Source organism: Manis pentadactyla, chromosome 9 (genome assembly GCF_030020395.1).
Source record: "Manis pentadactyla isolate mManPen7 chromosome 9, mManPen7.hap1, whole genome shotgun sequence".
Taxonomy (NCBI): domain Eukaryota; kingdom Metazoa; phylum Chordata; class Mammalia; order Pholidota; family Manidae; genus Manis; species Manis pentadactyla.
The window spans coordinates 92968197-92987377 of NC_080027.1; the positions used below are offsets into that span (position 1 = coordinate 92968197).

At 44.4% G+C, this 19181-nt stretch overlaps 1 protein-coding gene across 1 annotated transcript in view; it reads right to left on the minus strand.

Annotated features, from left to right (window-relative positions):
* Window positions 1-7524: 7524 nt before the first annotated feature.
* LOC130685043 (uncharacterized) overlaps window positions 7525-19181 on the minus strand; it is a 139258-nt gene continuing 127601 nt past the window's right edge. Inside the window, exons 5-6 of the mRNA XM_057508221.1 lie at window positions 12408-12482; window positions 7525-9087 (exon numbers count right to left, since the gene is read on the minus strand). Coding sequence (XP_057364204.1) covers window positions 9041-9087; window positions 12408-12482 — 122 coding nt within the window. The 3' untranslated portion in view covers window positions 7525-9040. The remainder of the gene's footprint in view (window positions 9088-12407; window positions 12483-19181) is intronic.

Here is a 19181-nt window from a genome sequence, read left to right on the forward strand (position 1 = left end):
TAATTACAACCCTTAAATAGAATTCGTGCCTCATATCAAATTTACCGAGTATCATAATTCTTCCAAGTGGTAAAGATACCTCAAGACAAATGCTGGGCATAGAAGCCACAGGGCATAAATATGCAAAGAAGTAAAAAGCTAACTTTTTCAAACAATATTGCTTCTCTCTCTCACTTACCAACTTTACATTTCCCTGTATGGCCCCGGAAGATGACTGGTTAGCCAGAGACGGGTAAGATTCCTCAAGGGAGGAACAACCTAAGACAGGCACAGTCGCAGGGGGGCCATCAGGTGAGAAATTGGGGATCAACAGAGGTGAGGCTTAGAACCTCATCCCCCCGTTCTGAGAGAAATCTTCTGCATACGTGGATGTTTTATTGCCCTGGTCTAGCTTGGATTAACACATAGTCTACAGGCACACACCTGATCATCTACATGTGCTCTCTTACAACACTAAACTATGTTTTCTACCTTTATCTTGTATCTACCTACCACTTCAGCATTTTATTAAAAATAATAATAATAAAGAGAGAAATGTGGTATCCACATATAAATCAAGTATAAAAACCAAATGAGTATTCATATTTGAACTGACTGTTTAGAGTTCATAATGCATGAGCAAAACCGAAATTTTCTGTGATGACTGCCCTTGTACTGTTCACTATGTAACTTATTCATTATGTAAGAATTTGTTCTACATGTAAAAACTTGTTTGTTATGCCTCAGAAGATTGGAGAGTGACAAAAATTAGGCTTGGGGTGGAATAATGATTGTGCATTGAGCATTGACTCCCCTATACAGAATTTTATTGTCGTTAACAACCATTTGATCTATAAATATGAGAGATGCCCTCACAAAAAAAAAAAAAAAAAAAAAAAAAAAAAGGACAGACTTCCAATGGTAAAATAAATTAGTAACCGGGATGTAAGGTATAGCATAAGGAATATAGTCAAGATATTGTAACAGCCTGGTAGGGTGATAGCTGGAACCTAGAATTATGTACATAAATGTTCTACCACTGTGTTGTACACTTGAAACTCATGTAATGTAATACTGTGTGTCAACTACCCTTCAATAAAAAATAATTATTAAAAAAAAAAAAAAAATCAAATGCCTATTCATATTTGAACTGACTGTTTATAATTCATAATGCATGAGCAAAACCAAAAGTTTCTGTGATGACTGCCCTTGTACTGTTCACCATGTAACTTATTCACTATGTAAGAATTTGTACTCCATGTAAGAACTTGTTCGTTATGCTTCAGAAGATGGGAGACTGACGAAAATTAGGCTTGGGGTGGATTAATGATTGTGCATTGAGCATTGACTCCCCTATACAGAATTTTATTGTTAACAACCATTTGATCAATAAATATGAGAGATGCCCTCACAAAAAAAAAAAAAAAAAAAAAAAAATGGGCAGAGGAGCTGAACAGACAGTTCTCCAAAGAAGAAATTCCGATGGCCAAAAGACACATGAAAAGATGCTCCACATCGCTAGTTATCAAATAAATGCAAATTAAAACCACAATGAGACATCACCTCACACCAGTAAGGATGGCTACCATCCAAAAGATAAACAACAACAAATGTTGGCGAGGTTGCAGAGAAAGGGGAACCCTCCTACACTGCTGATAGGAATGTAAATTAGTTCAACCATTGTGGAAAGCAGTATGGAGGTTCCTCAAAATGCTCAAAATAGACATACCATTTAACCCAGAAATTCCACTTCTAGGAATTTACCCTAAGAATGCAGCAGCCCAGTTTGAAAAAGACAGATGCACCCCTATGTTTATCACTGCACTATTTACAAAAGCCAAGAAATGGAAGCAACCTAAGTGTCCATCAGTAGATGAACAGATAAAGAAGAGGTGGTACATATACACAATGGAATATTATTCAATCATAAGAAGAAAACAAATCCTATCATTTGCAACAACATGGATGGAGCTAGAGGGTATTATGCTCAGTGAAATAAGCGAGGCGGAGAAAGACAAGTACCAAATGATTTCACTCATATGTGGAATATAAGAACAAAAAAAAACTGAAGGAACAAAACAGCAGCAGACTCACAGAACCCAAGAATGGACTAACAGCTACCAAAGGGAAAGGGACTGGGGAGGAGGGGTGGGAAGGGAGGGATAAGGGCAGGGAAAAAGAAAGGGGGACTTACGATTAGTATGTATAATGTGTGGGGGGCACAGGGAGGGTTGTGCAACACTCAGAAGACAAGTAGTGAGTCTACAGCATCTTACTACGCTAATGGGCAGCGACTGTAATGGGGTTTGTGGGGGGGACTTGGTGAAGGCAGGATCCCTATAAACATAATGTTCTTCATGTAATTGTAGATTAATGATAACAAAATTTAAAAAAATAAAAAAATAAAAAATAACCATCACATTACTGTAATCCACCTCTCCCTGAATTCAACTGGTAAGCAGAGAATAACAAAACATAATTATAAACATTAATCTGTTGGGAGGGGAGAAATAATCTAACACATTTCACAGAATCCCTTTAACTTGGAAGATATCTCAGCTCCTCAAGTACTGTGGACACAGACTCACAGTGCTGGACCTGGCCTCACCCTCCCTGGCTTCCGCAGAGGCTGTCCGGTGACCACTCAGCTCGGACTGTTCTGTGATAGCTGAGTATCGTCCCTATCTGTACCTGCAGTCACAGATCCACACGCTTTTAAGTCACTGGGTATATGAATTTTTGTATGAAAGTGTGTTTCTTTTCAACCTTAGCTTTTAGTGCTGTGTGAATCTCTGTGGAATCTCTATTTCAATTATACATAAAAAACATACATACTATATATATTTTAAAAAATGACCTAGAGATACTAACATCAAGAGATTCCCAGACAAATGTTCCCAGCAGATCCCCTGGTGAAGCTCACGCCTGACACACCCCGACACACACAGAGCTCCTAGTGGGCTCTGTGGAGGCCTCTGCTCATGGATAAGAGCAGAGGGACTGGGACCACAGGGACATTTGAGAAGGAGCTCTAGAAAGAGAGGCCAAAACAAGCAGAAAAAAGAAACTTGGAGGAAACAGAGCTTATGAAAAGAAAAAAAGAAATTCCAAAAAAAACCCACGCACTGTGTTCTTACGAATTAAGAATATGAGGACAGAAGTGAAAATCCTGCAAGAAGTTAAAACTGAAGAAATCCCTCAGAAATGGAGCCAAAGGCAGAGATGGAAGACAGGAAAATAAGCAAATGAGAAAGTACCAGATGGCCGGCACCTGAACAAAAGGATACCAAAGGATTCCAGATTGAAAGGGCCTACTGGGTGCCTATCACAATAGATGAGAACAGAAACATTCATTGTGAAATTGTGGACCACTGGGGATGAGGGAAAATTCTACAAGCTTTCAGAGACAGGGGAAATGGGATGGGGGCCATTTCAACAGAAGTGTAGAGAATCAAAAAGATGATGGATTTCTCAACATCAATACTGGAAACTAGGAGAAAAGGAAGCAGAGAAATGTTTTCCAAGCCAAAAGTTTATGCAAACTATAAAGTGTGGGTAGAATAAATATATTTGTAGACATATAAGATATCCACTTACTTCCCATGCATCCTTTCTCAAGGAGGTACCAGAGGATGTGCTCTATCAAAATGAGGGAATAAACTAAGAAAGAGAAAGATACTGGATCCAGGAAACGGAATTCAACACGAAAGGCAAAATGCAGTTTCTGGGATGATAGTGAAAAAAGCTTTCAAGACAGCAGCTGTGCAGCAGGCTCAGGGCATAACTAGCCAAGCATGGGCAGGTAGGGAGGCTCTGGAATCAAGAAATCGAAATTGAATATATGCTGTATTTAAGTACTGAGAGCAGATGTAATCACGTGGAGCAAGTTGGGAGAATAACAGTGTAAGTACAAAGAAGCTAATCAACCAAATAGATGCAAATATTAACTCCAGGGAAAACCAAAAGTTCTGAAGAAAAGAAAAGGCAACTGTAGTATACTACATGGCTCCGTGGTGCACAGTGTTTATGTCTGAAGAGCACAAACACTGGTATTAATCTAACACATGTGTGACGGAAAGAGGAGTATGTGAAGAAAAATAACTTCCTCTATCCCTTCATGAAATGATATTCCTTACACCAAAATCAAGAAAGAGCAATAGCATGTTGTTTAGAGGTATGGCGGTAAATACCAAGAATTGTATGTTCTTAAGGAAATGGGAGGAAGGTTTGGGAGCAGGAGGAGGGCTCAACTAGATTTTCACTTTTACGACTGGACTCTTCAAACTACATATATGTACAGTTTTTTTTAACTATTTTTTAAGTAAAAAGAAATTATATGGGTGCCCCCATGTACATTTAATTTCTCTTGACTAAGATAGAGAAGGATAAAAGCTACTATCAATAACACATCATTTTAGAATGCACTGGAACATCCTTCATCAGAGTAGCATTTACAGACATTGGGAAAATAGTAGCTCTAAGTAAGTGCAAAACATGTCATTGACTCCAGGTGTGCTCAGTGCACTGGAGAGACCTGACCTCTCTAATCCTTGGTTCCCCATAGACCATGTTAAGAAAGTGCCTGGTTGTTTATTTGTTCTGGATTCTGTGAGATCCATAGGTTTGTATCCACTGGATTGAGAAGAGGTGTAATTGTTGCACCCATACTGCCCTGAGGGAAAGTGAAGGTTTGTAAACTACTCAAAGTGGCACGGTTGGTAAGGCTTCAGGTCTGAAATTAACCCAGAAGCCACTCCACTTTCATACACACTTTTCCATCTCATAACTTGCCTCAGGGACTCTTTAATGTAATGGCATTAAAATGCTTCTGTTTTTAAGTAATGCTGGGTCTCATCAGCAATAAGATACTATCACCATGACAGTGGGGCCACTTCACAGACTGGGATTTGCAAAACCAGGAGCTGAGAGGTGGCTTATTTTCTAGTAGATCTTGACCTGAAGCAGTGGTTCTCTTGTGGCCACAGCGACCCACCAGCCTGGCTTTTCCCAGTTACAGATACCTAGAGAGACTAAATTAGCAAACAGTCTAGTCTCTATGGTTTTTATATACCAATATACTATAGAAATGTCTAGAAGGAATTACATACTTTCTAGCTAGAACTCACTAAAAATCAAATCGCATTACAAAAAAGAGCTTTAAGAACATATAAACATGTATATACAAAATGAATTGCCTTCCTGGATAAAAAGACCTTGCTTGAAGCTACTTCTCCTTCACCTTTTTCATCAACATTTTCTACCCCTAACTAGGAAGACCACTTCCCTCCTAGAGGAAAAGCGGGGAAATGTAAACATCTCCCCCAGAATTAGTCTCTCATGCATGAGTTCTGATCTGGAGTGTTATATTCTCACACAAAATGTCCTGCTGAGTCCCCTGACACTTGGATACTTTGCTAAATTATGAGAGCATTAATCCCATTTAGGAAGCTTCACCCTTATGCCCTAATCACCCCTAGAGGCCTTGCCTCTGTCACACTGCAGATAGCTTTCAATATATGAATTTTGAAGGGACACAACATTCAGTCTATAATAGATAGTATCGTAAGCATATAAAGAATTCCTACACATCAATAAGAGACATCTATCTTAATAGGAAAGGGTTGGCAAAGGATTTGAAGTAACTCTTTGCAGAAGAAAAAATACAAATAGCCAAATTCATAAGAAAATAAACTCAATCTCATTCATCATCAGGGGAAAGCAAAATTAAATGGAAATGAGATACCATTTCACACCTACTAGATTGTCAGAAGTTAAAAGGTCAGACAAAATCAGGTGTTGGCTATGATGCAGAAAAACCGGAACGCTTACACACTGCTGGTGGGAGTGCAAGTTGGTGCATGGAAAAACCACTCAGAATTGTCCAGTAAAAGTGAAGGTGCACCTCCTTGTGATCTAGCATTCCACATCTAGGACAATACCCTGGAAGCCTTACACGTGCCCCAGGGGATGCACACAGGAGGGACTGCAGAAATGGAGGCAATCCAAACACCCAGTCCACGAAAACAGATACATCCACATGATCAACACCATCTCATCGAGAAAAGGGATCAATTACAGTGACACCAACATGGATAAATCCCAGTTACAAACATTTGAGTGAAAAATGAAAGTTTAAGAAAATACAGTAAAGTCCAAAAATGTGCAAAGCTACACATTTATGTTATATACAAAGATAAAATGAAAGATGGGAAAGTATTTTTTAAATCAATTGGTTTCTATTGGAATATAGTTGGAGTATCTACAATATTACAATGGTTTTAAACATACAACATAGTGACTCCACCGTTACATACATTACTAGATGCTCCACAGTGAGTGTAGTTACCCCATCGCCACACTAAGGTATTACAGTATTATTCGTTATATTCTCTATGCTGTGCTTCCATTATTGTGACTAAGCTGTTTCATAAAATGAAGTTTGTCCCTCTTTACCTCCTTCACCTATTCCACCCATCTCCCTGCCCCCTTCCCCCATGGTTACAACAGAAAAAGTATTTTAAAAAGAAAGTGAGAGAGAAACACGAAACTTAGGGGGACGGCTACATCTGAGGAAAGCGGAGCGTGGGCACGGGGGTGGTAAGGCACAGGCAATCCAGTGTTCATCTGTTACAACTGCCCCACATCATGGACACTTTGTGAATGTCCTTTTGAAGCTACCCAATACATAGTCAAAACAACTGGCAACATGTGAGGGGCCCATTGTTCTGCTAACTTACTTCACTACAAATATTTTAGAACAAATTTGAGTAAAACTGAATAGTGGCTTTCTTGCAAGTTCAACACTTGTTGGTAGATTGAGGAATGTCTGGGGCAGATTTCAGGTCTGTTTCAAGTCAAGGACTAATCTGGAATTATGAACTGTGAACAAGTCAAAATAATATTGAAAGTTGTTTTAAAGCATATTCAATGTATTAATAACTATGTTTTGTTCTTTATAACGGCTTTTTTGAGATATATAATTCACTTGACATTAAACTCATATGTTTAAAATGTAAAAAAAAAAAAACCAAAGCCAAGGACTCACAAGGCTTCTCTCCCAACCTTACAACCCACTGCCCAGGTCAGTTACACCAATTTTTCTAAAAATAAACATCTCACAGGGCATCATCCTTTCCCCACTTTGCTGTCTGCCTCTATGGTTCTCTTTCTGACTAGAAAGTATTTATTTTGGGAAACCACTCTGAGAGGAGCCACAGCTGCTGGCAGGAGGGGCACAGATTGAGGCCAGGTAGACACGTGCAAGCTGGCACACCATCTCATTTGGGTGCTGTGTCACAACAGGTGCATGACAGGCAGAAAAGGAGTCAAGATAATAATGCTCAATGCTCACTTGTGGGTTATCTTCCAGCCCACATGCTGTAAATCCCTAAATCAGTTGGAAGACATCTGTTACCCAAAAGCTCCAAACCAAAGAGTTGCAGGTAATGTTGACATTTTAGTAATAAAGGCTCTGACGCTGGTCCTTTCCCTTCAGTTTTGGATTTTTTTCCTTCCATAACCATGAAGCAGCTTGGAAAACAAACAAACAACATGTACAAGGTTTTATTGTTCCTTTCAAACAGATTCAGGGAAGCGGCATGCAGGTATGGCATAAAGACAAACCATAGCATTTCTGAGCTAATTAAGCGAGGAGAAAAAACCCAGACCAGGAAGGACTGTGTTTCCTCTGGCATCTGGAAGGGGGAGCGCATGAACCAGAGGCAAGGGCAGGAGAGGGCCGCCAGACCTGGCCATCACTGAGCACCCACTGCGTGCCAGGCTCTGTGCTGGGAAAAATAAACACAGTCCTGCCTCGCAGTGACTACATCTTAGAAGGGGAAAGACACAATGGGTGATCACTGGTGTGACAGGAGGGGGTGGCTGCCCCCAGGTCTTGGGACTCAGAAAAGCCATCCCAGGGGAAGCCCCATCTATCTCAGACTCCACAGAGGGGTGGGCGTTGGCCTGACTAGAGGGGAGGCAGCAGGGGCAGGAAGTGCAGGGAGAAAGCCTCAAGTCACAGCAGGCAAGTGCAGCAGCCGAGGGCCCAACTCCGTGCACAGAATGACAACTCACCCAGAGAGCCTGAAGCAAAGACACAAGAAGGGTGGCACTGGCTCCACGCTGCCACGCTTCAGGATGCTGGACAGGCCCAGAACAGACATTTGTACCCCTTAGGAGCCAAACGTCAGGATGCAGACACCTTGCCTATATTTTCCGCTGTGCCTTGCACTTTTGCCACAAGAACACACTTGACTGCAGCTATGATGCAGGCCAGGAACTGTGGCTGGGACTCTGGACAGTGACTCGAGGTGTGCAGCTGAATGATATAAACTTAAACTGCAATTACAAGAACTGTTTAAAATATCCTCAAGAAGTAGCATTTGCAGTGGGCCCACACACACTAGTTCTACTACCTTAGAAATTCCCCTGGTATATATTAACCAGAGCCTCCATGCTCTGCAAAATTCACTGGGGGGTGGTTTGTACCTGCCTGGTGTTACTGAGAAAATCTCTGCTGAATTGAATCAACTCAATTTTCCATTTCCAAATCTGTTCACATATGGCCTGAGGGCCATGTGTAAGATGAGATGGAGGAGAGGCAGGAGCCACGGAGGCAGCCTCCACTGGTTAGGTCGTAAACCATCAACTGCCCTATCCAGCACCACCTGCTGCAGGTTCTCCAGGCCAGAGCCTGTCGGGGGCCAACAGTGGCATAGCATCCTGGCATTGCTATAGGCTTGTTCCTCTGTGACCACTCCTGGTGACACACATCCTGGTAGAAGGCGACCCCACCCAGGTGCAAGCGGCTCTGCCATCTGGGACTTACAAGGAAGGGCCCGCGGCTTGCACATAATCTCCAGATGTCCCGAGGCAAGCCACATGTAATGCCTCCACCAATTCTCTCAGCCCCTCAGTCGCATGGGCCCACTTTGTGACTCATCCGCGTCCAGGCAGCTCTTGATGGCCACTTTGACCTGCGTACACCAGGATGAAGGAGCTGGGTCCTCAGGGGCAGGGTGTGCAGGTGGGAAGCTGAGCAGCTGATGGGCGATTTGTTCTAAGGTCTCCACGAGCCCAGGGATGGTCTTCCATCCAAAGACAGTCCTGGTGGAAATAATAATGGATTGCTTTCCTTAAAATAATTAATGTCGTAGTTAAAGCTAAATCATTCTCTATATCTGTCATCATAGAAAAAAAAAACAGAGACCGGTTCCAAACTGATAGTGACTGGTTCTTCTGCCACTTTGAGCCCCAGTGCACACAGCAGGCATTACAAACATGTGTTGGTGATACATGATAGATATTCAAACCCAGAGCCTGCCTGCTCAGAAAAGGAAGTTTCAGGAAAGGGAAGATCTAAGGCACCACCCCATGTAGGGCACAGCTCAGCATGTGGCCCCCGGGGGCCATTCTACAAATCAGCACGTGTGTGATGCACGGCACAGGACCCTTTCCACATGGGGACCTATTCCTCTCCAGGATCCCACTCAAGGATCCTGTGTTGGAAGAGCACATATCCATCTTAGAGATTTTGTTTGAGATTCTGTCCTCTCTGTGGGAAGATATTTGGAGATACCACGCAGCAGAGAGCCTTGGCGGGACCAGATGGCAGCCAACGAGAGGCTATTCTCACTCCGGGGCCAACAGGAAAGCGGGAAGCCAGAGCCCAAATTAGTCTGAAACCTGGTACCCAAGAGTACAAAGTTAGAAACTCCCCTGAACCATCTGGCTCTTTTAGATAAAATACCTGCCTGTCCAATCCTAGAATGGAAAGGGACACAAAAGTCTAGCTCCCTTCCCAGACACAGCGTCTGCGCAATCAGGAGTGCTGCGCAACCATGGGAGACGCTTGATGTCAACCCCACGGAGCCCGTAGCAACGGCTGCCAATCCGAGGGTCTCAGGTTCTCTGGAATTGTTCTGATTAGACCTCTTTCACTCGTCTCCCCTCCACCAAGTCCCTTCTGCAGGACCACATCCAAGGCAGCGCACACACCCACACAGTGTGCACCCCATCTAAAACGCTTCCATGTGTCCCTGTCCCTCTGCCAACCCAGCTACAAGTCTTTCCTTCTCACTGTCACACAACTCTGCACTTTATGTCGTGATTCTCCCGACAGCGATATAATTTATCCATAAGCCCTAAAAGCCAATATTTCACCCCGTCATGTTGATTCTGTTAAGAACCAAAATTCAACCCAGTAAATTTGAAGAGCTAATTGGTTTTAGTAACAATTCATGAATCGGGCAACCGCCTCTCTAGCAAGTGGTGATGCTCTGCAGGACCACAGGACAGAAGGGCCTTTTAAAGGCAGAGAGCACATTAAAAAAGGAAGGACTCCACTAGCAGGGCATGCCCTTTTTAGACAAGACTGCCCACCCAAGAGGAAAGGGCCTCCCTGGAATGACCCCAGGAAATTCTAGTTTGGCCAGTTAAAGGATACATTCCTGAGAGGGTGGAAACTGCAATTAGGTTAGATGTTCAATCTTGGTTTATGGGGGTCCTAACTTGAAGTGACCCCATTATAGTCTTGCGATTTTTCTTTTTAACAGTTTGCAAACTGGCCCTGTATGTGGAAGGCAGGAAGAGACCAGGAAAGAGGTGGCAGCTCCAGATGGGTGGGCAGCAGGTGTAATAAGCAAGGAGGCACATACGAGCTTGTCTTGGGCAGCCACAGGAGCAGATCTCCAAGCCCACCCAGCGAATCTCAGAAGTTCACACAGGGCCCTTAATAGGGTTCAGCCCAGATAATCCCGACAACACATTGCTCTCTCAAGGCTGCATCCTTGAAACTGGGTCCCACTGTGGGAACAGCAGGCAGGCGAACATTCCCAGGATGGGGCCAGAGATGAGGAGCCCCCAGTGTCTGGGTCTAGCTCACAGTTACCTGGGTCCAGCATCACATCCCCTGGATGACCTCCCCAACAAGCCGGCACCCCTAAGTATTATGAAATACACTGGCGCCCAGTGAGAAAAATGTGTATTGCAGACCCTCCTCACCCAGACCCCCATACCTGCCACCACATGGGACTTGACAGCTGCTGACACTACCTAGACCTTTACCTGAACTAAAAATGGCCTAACCTGACCCATTCTTCAGTGGAGTCTTCAGCCTGTTGAAACAGAAGTGAAGAAAGGCCATCTGGAGAGGGAGTCAGCAGAAAAGAGAGCAGGAAAAGAGAGAGGGCTCCCCCTCCCCCTGCCCAATGCTCCCTTTCCACCCCTTCAAATGACTTTCAGAGGGCAGGAGAGCCAGTAAACCCAACACAAATGCCACTTATCACCACTGCTACTTTGGGTCACAAAATCCCTTAGTTAGCACAGAGCTACTGACATTGGTGGCCCCTCCAGAGAGCCACCTGGGCAGGGCTCTGGCCTTGTTTCCAAGGCTCCTCTACACCCACACCTTCTGTCAGTCCTCCAGAAAGTCCCCCGCACCAGTCTCACCTGCCCTGAGCGGAGCCCAGCCCGCTGATGCCTGGGCTTCAGAGCGACTCCTCTAGGGGCTACCCTCTCCCTGTTAGCTCAGGTGCCCCCAGGCTCCCTGATGCCAGGAGGGGTCAGACACACAGGATGCTGATGGGAGATGCCCAGGAGGGATGAGACGGGAGGGAGTGGAGATGCAGGGAGAGCTCAGGCCACAGGCAGGGCTGACCTCTGTGGAAGGTGGGAGGAGGGGGCAGGAAGGGCCACAGACTCAGTACAGAGTCAAGAGTCCCCTTAGAGGATTCCCCCACAGGGCAGGACTTGTCCTGCTCCAGACCACTCGCTGTGCTCAGCGAGGGGACGGCCTGGGGCAAGCAGGGCCTCAGGCTACATACATCAGAGTAACAGGGAAAGACGCTTTTCCCAATAAAGGCTCTGGGTTACCTGGATATACATTATATGTGGGGAACCCTGAACTTTAAACTCTCTCACACCATTCACAAAAATCAGTTCCAGGTGGATTGTAAACCTAAATATGAAACAATTTAAAAAGAACAAAAACAGACAAAAAAATATGAGAGAGAAAAAAAAATTTTAACTTTTAGAAAATAGTACAGGAGAATACATTTATGACCAACAAAGTCATAAACTTTCAAGAAAATCTACAAACTAGAAAGGAAATGAGAGATTGGGTGGAATACATTTAAATTAAAAACTTCTGCTTTGATAAGCAGAGGAGCAGGAAGAGACAAACCAGGTGGGAGGATGTAAGTGATAAAGATTGTGTGTGTGAAAGATTACACATGAAACTACTAAAAATGAATTAAAAGTTAAACGGAAACACAGAGAATCCAGTTGAAAAAAGGGCAAGACACTTGAACAGATGTTCCACAAAAGAGGATGTCCAAAGGGCCAGCAAGCTTATGAAAAGGTACTTAGTATCATTAATCATGAGGGAAATACACACTAACTACAATGAGATATCACTGAACACTCACCTGAACAGCTAAAATGTAAAGAACTGGTAACAACAAGTGCTGGAAAGGAGGAGCAGCAGAAGCTCCCACGTGTTCCTGCAGGGGCGCAAAGGGCAGTCACTTCAGAAACCTGTTTGCAGACTCGGCTACTAAGTTCCCATGTGACCTAAAGACCCTACTCATAGGAATGGCACTACCAAGAGGAGGCCTCACACAGTGCATAATCTGTAAAAGACACTTGCAAGAGCACTCACACAGCATTATCAGCCTGAAGCAAATGTTTACCACGAGGGGAAGGGGCCAGTAAACTGTGGTGCGCCCTCCTGTGGCGCACTGTAGGGAAAGGGAATGCACTGGAACTGCACCTGACAATACAGATGAACTTCACAGACACGAGGCAGAGCAAACATTCTCTGTGATGATACACAGGTCAAACACAGGTGGAACTGGAATTTGGCATTTAAGGATTCACGCTTAAGTAGTACAACTTAAGTGGTAAGCATGAAAGTCGGGACAGTGGTTCCCTTTAGGCAAAGGAGAAGGGTGTAACTAGGAAGGGGGAACTCCTTGGGGGGCCTGCAACAACCTATTTTCAACCTACCTGTGTGGTTGCGATAATTTGAAAAACCTCACTATTACCTTTAATGCACCTTTTTTGTGTTATATTTCTTTTTTTTTAATTAATTAATTTTTATTTCGGTATCATTAACATACAATCATGTGAGCAACATTGTGGTTACTAGATTACCCCTATTACCAAGTCCCCACCACATACCCCATTACAGTCACTGTCCATCAGCGTAGTAAGATGCTGTAGAGTCACTACTTGTCTTCTCTGTGCTATACTGCCTTTCCTGTGCCCTGCCCCTACATTATGTGTGCTAATCATATGCCCCTTTTTCCCCTTCTCCTGCTCTTCCCACCCACCCTCCCCAGTTCCTTTCCCTTTGGCAACTGTTAGTCCATTCTTGGGTTCTGTGAGTCTGCGGCTGTTTTGTTCCTTCAGTTTTTGCATCGTTCTTATGCTCCACAGATGAGTGAAATCATTTGGTACTCGTCTTTCTCTGCCTGGCTTATTTCACTGAGTATAATACCCTCTAGCTCCAACCATGTTTGTTGCAAATGGTAGGATATGTTTTCTTCTTATGGTTGAATAATATTCCATTGTGTATATGTACCACCTCTTCTTTATCCATTCATCTACTGATGGACACTTAGGTTGCTTCCATTTCTTGGCTATTGTAAAAAGCGCTGCGATAAACATAGGGGTGCATATGTCTTTTTGAATCTGAGAAGTTGTATTCTTTGGGTGAATTCCAAGGAGTGGGATTCCTGGGTCAAATGGTATTTCTATTTTTAGTTTTTTGAGGAACCTCAATACTGCTTTCCACAGTGGTTGAACTAGTTTACATTCCCACCAGCAGTGTAGGAGGGTTCCCCTTTCTCCACATCCTCACCAGCATTTGTTGTCATATTCTTTTCTATGTTGGCCATCCTAACTGGTGTGAGGTGATATCTCATTGTGGTTTTAATTTGCATTTCCCTAATAATTAGTGATGTGGAGCATCTTTTCATGTGCCTGTTCTGAATTTCTTCTTTGGAAAATTGTTTGTTCATATCCTCTGCCCATTTTTTAATGGGGTTATTTGCTTTTTTGGGTGTTGAGGTGTGTGAGTTCTTTATATATTTTGGATGTTAACCCTTTGTCAGATATGTCATTTACAAATATATTCTCCTATACTGTAGGATGCCTTTTTGTTCTGCTGGTAGTGTCCTTTGCTGTACAGAAGCTTTTTAGCATGATGTAATCCCATTTATTCATTTTTTATTTTATTTCCCTTGCCCAAGGATGAGTTCAGGAAAAAGTTGCTCATGTTTATATTCAGGAGATTTTTGCCTATGTTGTCTTCTAAGAGTTTTATGGTTTCATGACTTACATTCAGGTCTTTGATCCATTTCAAATTTACTTTTGTGTATGGGGTTAGACAATAATCCAGTTTCATTCTCTTGAATGTAGCTGTCCAGTTTTGCCAACACCAGCTGTTGAAGAGGCTGTTATTTCCCCATTGTATATCCATGGCTCCTTTATTGTATAGTAATTGACCATATATGCTTGGGTTTATATCTGGGCTCTCTAGTCTGTTCCATTGGTCTATGGGTCTGTTCTTGTGCCAGTACCAAATTGTCTTGATAACTGTGGCTTTGTAGTAGAGCTATATCATTTTTTTTTCTTTAACCACTAAAGAAATAAAGAAGGAGAAGAAATATTGATAGACAGAGCTCCTGCCTGGGAGTTCACACCTCACCATCTGCAGGGTATGTGAAGACCTAGCAAGATGCAGGAAATAGAAGACCAATCATAAGTTAAGTTCATGATATGAGAAAGTATTTTTATGTCTTTTTTTAACAAAAGGAGTAGGAAACAGAAGGTATTATTAATAGACACACCCTCTGAGGCAAAACTGTCTGCCTGGACATCCCAAGCATGTAGTCAAGGTGACCCTGCTTCCACTCCAATCACGTAAGGGCACCCCTCCCTTTACCTGGCTAGCAGCTTGAATTGCAAAGAACAACCATGACTCATATCAGCAAAAGATGATTAATAGCTAATTTTACCACAGGGCCACCTCACAAAGTACTCTGATAATTAATGGGTAAGCTGGCAGGCACTTTTTCATTCAAAGGCCTTTATTTCTTAATGAAGATGACATACAAATGGTGACATTTATTAATTATTTTACCAGCTCACAGCAGTATAGTTAGCCAACTTTAAAAGCTGAGGACGGTACTGTCATCCTTCAGAAGCTGCAGCATTGGGTCTAAAGGAAAAGTGAAGGAGGGTGGGCTGTCCGCTGGCCTCCCAGCCTCCCTTCACCATACTTCCCTCCACATCCTACCCCAGGACTGATACCAGGTGGGCTGCAATAGTTCTTCCCACCTTTGTGCACACGCCCTTTGTACTGTGACTTCGTCCCCACCCCCATCCAGAAACTCAGTCTCTTCCCCACCAGGGGGAGGGGTGATGGGAGCTGTGTCTTATCGCACCATTTTGACCTGCCAGCTCATGGTGTAAACAAAAAACAGACTAATCTTGGCTGCAATTTCCAGTGCTCTGCAGACAGTGGCCTCTTCCTGCCCGCACCAGAGCCACACTGCCCCCTCATCCTGCTGCACCCCTGCTCCTCAGCCCTTGAATCTGGGTGGACCCATGACTTGCTCTTGCCAATGGAATGGGGCAAGAATGCTTTTGGGGACTTCCAAGCCTAGCCCTCAAAATTTGCTCTAGTTCTCCTGAATCCCTGAGTCACCATGTTGGGAAGCCTGGAATAAAAGAGAGCACACAGCCAGCCCAGTATCAAATGCATGAGCAAAGCCATCTCACACCATCAGCCCCAATGTGGCCATCAGATGGTTGCAGCCATGGTGGCCACAAGTGAGAACAGCAGAACTACCCCTCTGAGCCCAGCCCAAACAGTGCCACAGATGTGTAAGCAATCCGAATGGCTGCCTGATGCCACCGAACTGGGTTCTCATCCTAGCTCAGCCTCTTAACAGTGTGAACAGGAACAAGGCACTTAGCATTTCTGTCTTTTTCCTTCTCCATAAAATGGGAATGATGGTAGCACTTTCCACAGGACTGTCTGCATTCCCTCATAGAGGCACTAAGATGTCATAGGCAGAGTGAGCATGAACACATCATCCTGGAGGAGTCCCCAAAGGACATGTACCAAGAACTTGTAGGGACTCTTGGATGCCTCAATTCTACATCAGGGGAACAGAGAGAGGGACAGTTCTGTGAGGAGGCTTTCCTTGGGGAAAGCAGTGTTATGAACCCTCCCAAGAGGGAAGGGTGGGAGGTGCCCTGGCCCTTCCAGCCTGCTTGGGGGCGGTGCTGTGGACGGACTGCTCAGAGAGGCTGGGAGGCAGCACCATAGTCCAGGGACACCCCAGAGCCATGCCTGAGAAGCCCAACCAGCAGCCTGGAGAGCCACCTGGGACAAGAGACCTCTGCCCTCCGAGGCATGGGCCACGGGAGGAGGTAGACCCCAGAGAAAGACTTTGTGCAGCAGACACAGGAAAGCCCAGAGCTAAGAGGACAGCAGCAGGTCCACATCAGGGGGCTGTTGCCCAGGGCGTCCAGAGAGGCATGGAGGGATCCTGAACAGAGTCAGGTTCACACAACTGTCAGGTTCAGGGCAGCACCTGTGAGGCAGGTACTATAACCACCACCATCATTTACAAATAACACAGATGCTTAGAGAGGTTAAGTGGATGCCCACAATAGTCCATTCAGAGCCAGAGCTGGAATGAGAACATAGGGCATCTGATTCCCAACCACTGTGCTGCCCAGAGGACCTGGTAAACCCGATGTGAGCTGTCACAAAGCCTAGAGCATGTGACGCAAAGATGGGAAAACCAAGCCACAGCCTGCAGGCTCTCCCTTTACACTCCCAGAAAGCAAAGCAGAGGCCATGCACCTGCTGGCATGAACCAAAGGACCTGCATGATGAGCTCTTTGCAGGGTCATGGGACACCATGCCCACCGTAAGGGACCCACTCTTCCTCTTCAGCCTTGGTGAAGCTCTGTAAAATGCCGCCAGCAGTCCGGGAGTGAAGCCAGCCAGGGCAGGAGCCATCCATCAACTGAGGGTCAGCTGTAGGGACCGAGCAGCCATGGAGGATGGCTGGGAACATGGCCCTCCATTCTTTAGGCCCATAGCCAGGGCTGGGTCCGTAAGTCCACTTAAGGGCAAGGGACCCATTTAAGATTGAAAAACAAAAAGTACTGGCTAGCAAGTGTGAAAAGAACATTACAAAGCCATAATCAATAACGTTTAATTAAATGTCTACAAAATGTAATGTCGTGTCAACCTCGTTTGTTAAACTAGTATTCATAAGAATTTAATTCCATTTAGAAACAACTTGCAGGTTATGCTTTCTTGACAAGAATTCCAAGTGTGAATGAGCAATCAGCTGATAATGAATCGTGTTGTTCACAGCTAGATTATTTCAAAGGCAAAAACATTTTTTAAAAGTCTTCCAAGTATCTACAGCAAAGAAAAATGCATTTAATGTAGCATTTTATTTTTTTTATATGATGTAGGATGGGGCCTCCAGAAGGTAGAGTTCCTAGGATCTTTAAACAGCCCCAGCCAGTGTTGTCCTAAATCCACAAAGAAGGGTCATTAAAGCCATCAATGAATCCTAGTCCTTCACACTATGGCTGAAATGTTGTGGGTCTTCATTAAATAGTAATTACATTTGGAGGCAAAGCTTTCCATGATCATGAGCATGGGGTCTGGGTCAGATCACCCCATTCAATCCTTTGCTCTATACTTCACTGTGGGTCCTTAGGCAAGTGGCTTACCCTCTCTGAGCCTCCTTTCCTCATCTGTAACATAAGGTACATAATAAAACCCACTTCAAAAGGTTGGGAGAACTAATGGAGTTAAGATGTGTAAAGCCCTTGTTCTGTGCCTGAATACAGCAAGTGTTAGATAAATGTTAGCTATTCACAGAAATTTGGATCTGCCACGAGAACCCTGTCCCACAGACTTACTGTTAATCATGGTTATGTCTTTCCAAGATGAGTGTGTGCCAAGGCAGGCAGAGACCTTCTTCAACCAGGCTTCTTCCAGACCAGATCAGGACTAGTCACCCAGGCAGGATATTGGAATACCAGAATCATTTAAAATGGGTGTTCAGGGCCAGGGACAGACCGTCATTGAGCAGAGAGCTGGAAATCCAAGGTGCAGGCATGACTCTCACAGTGGAGTTCCTTACTCTGTTGGCTTTGAACAGTCCTCCAACCCCCTAGGGTGGATTATTTAGGCCAATGGAGAGAAAATGGAGAATTTTTGCAAAATTACATGATTAATGAATCCTCAACAAGCAAGAAGTTGATCTGCAGCAAATGGATGCTTCCTAGAGAGGTAGCAAATATTTGAACGCAAATTCAGTGTTTTATGAGGCCTTAGATCAAGATAGTTAGTTATAAATATTCACTTTGTTGAGGGGAAGGGTGAGAGGGAGGTAGAAAGAAAAGAAATCAAAAGTCAAACATAACACTTTCATATGTTACATGTGTGAATGGAGAGGAAAAAGACCCAAAGAATGCGCATCACACTGTCCCAGGGCCAACCTCTGACAGAAGACTTTCGGCAGGGACTGTGGCAGGAGGACAATGGGGAATGGAGAGATGCCCCCAATCTAACCAGAGCAAAAGTTGGTGAATCTGCTGGGTTCCCCCAACCTCAAGCTAAACTCACAATATGGCCATGCCCCACTGAGGTGTCCCAGACAGATTTAGCTGTGGGAATGAGCAGCTAGGAATTCTTGCCAGGGGAGAAGAAACCCAATCCATTTTATAGGCTAAGCAGGTAAAGGCAGCAGGAAACGAGCCAGCTGGCTGGAGGTCCACCTGGCCAGAAGGGCAAATACGCTCCCTAGAGTCCTTGTAGAACAAGCACGTGCTCTCAGCTCTCTCCAGCTGAGTGCCCAAGATGGTGAAAATCCCTGGGTAGTCTGCACTCAAGTTCCCTTTGCCTGGAGACCCAGATGTGTAATCCTTGGGCTGGGAACACCTCAGTATCTCTGTCCTGTACAGCCAGGTGGGCCAGTGTCTCAGTCACCCGCTTCTCCTCTGACCTTAATGGTGTTCCTTCAGATAGGCCTTGAACATTCATTCAACACCACTTAGTACTCAGTGCTACATTCAAGGATGAGCAGGACACATCACCCCCGCCCCAGGGGGGAGAGACAAAGAAGTAAACAGTTATGGCACAGTGCGTTTAG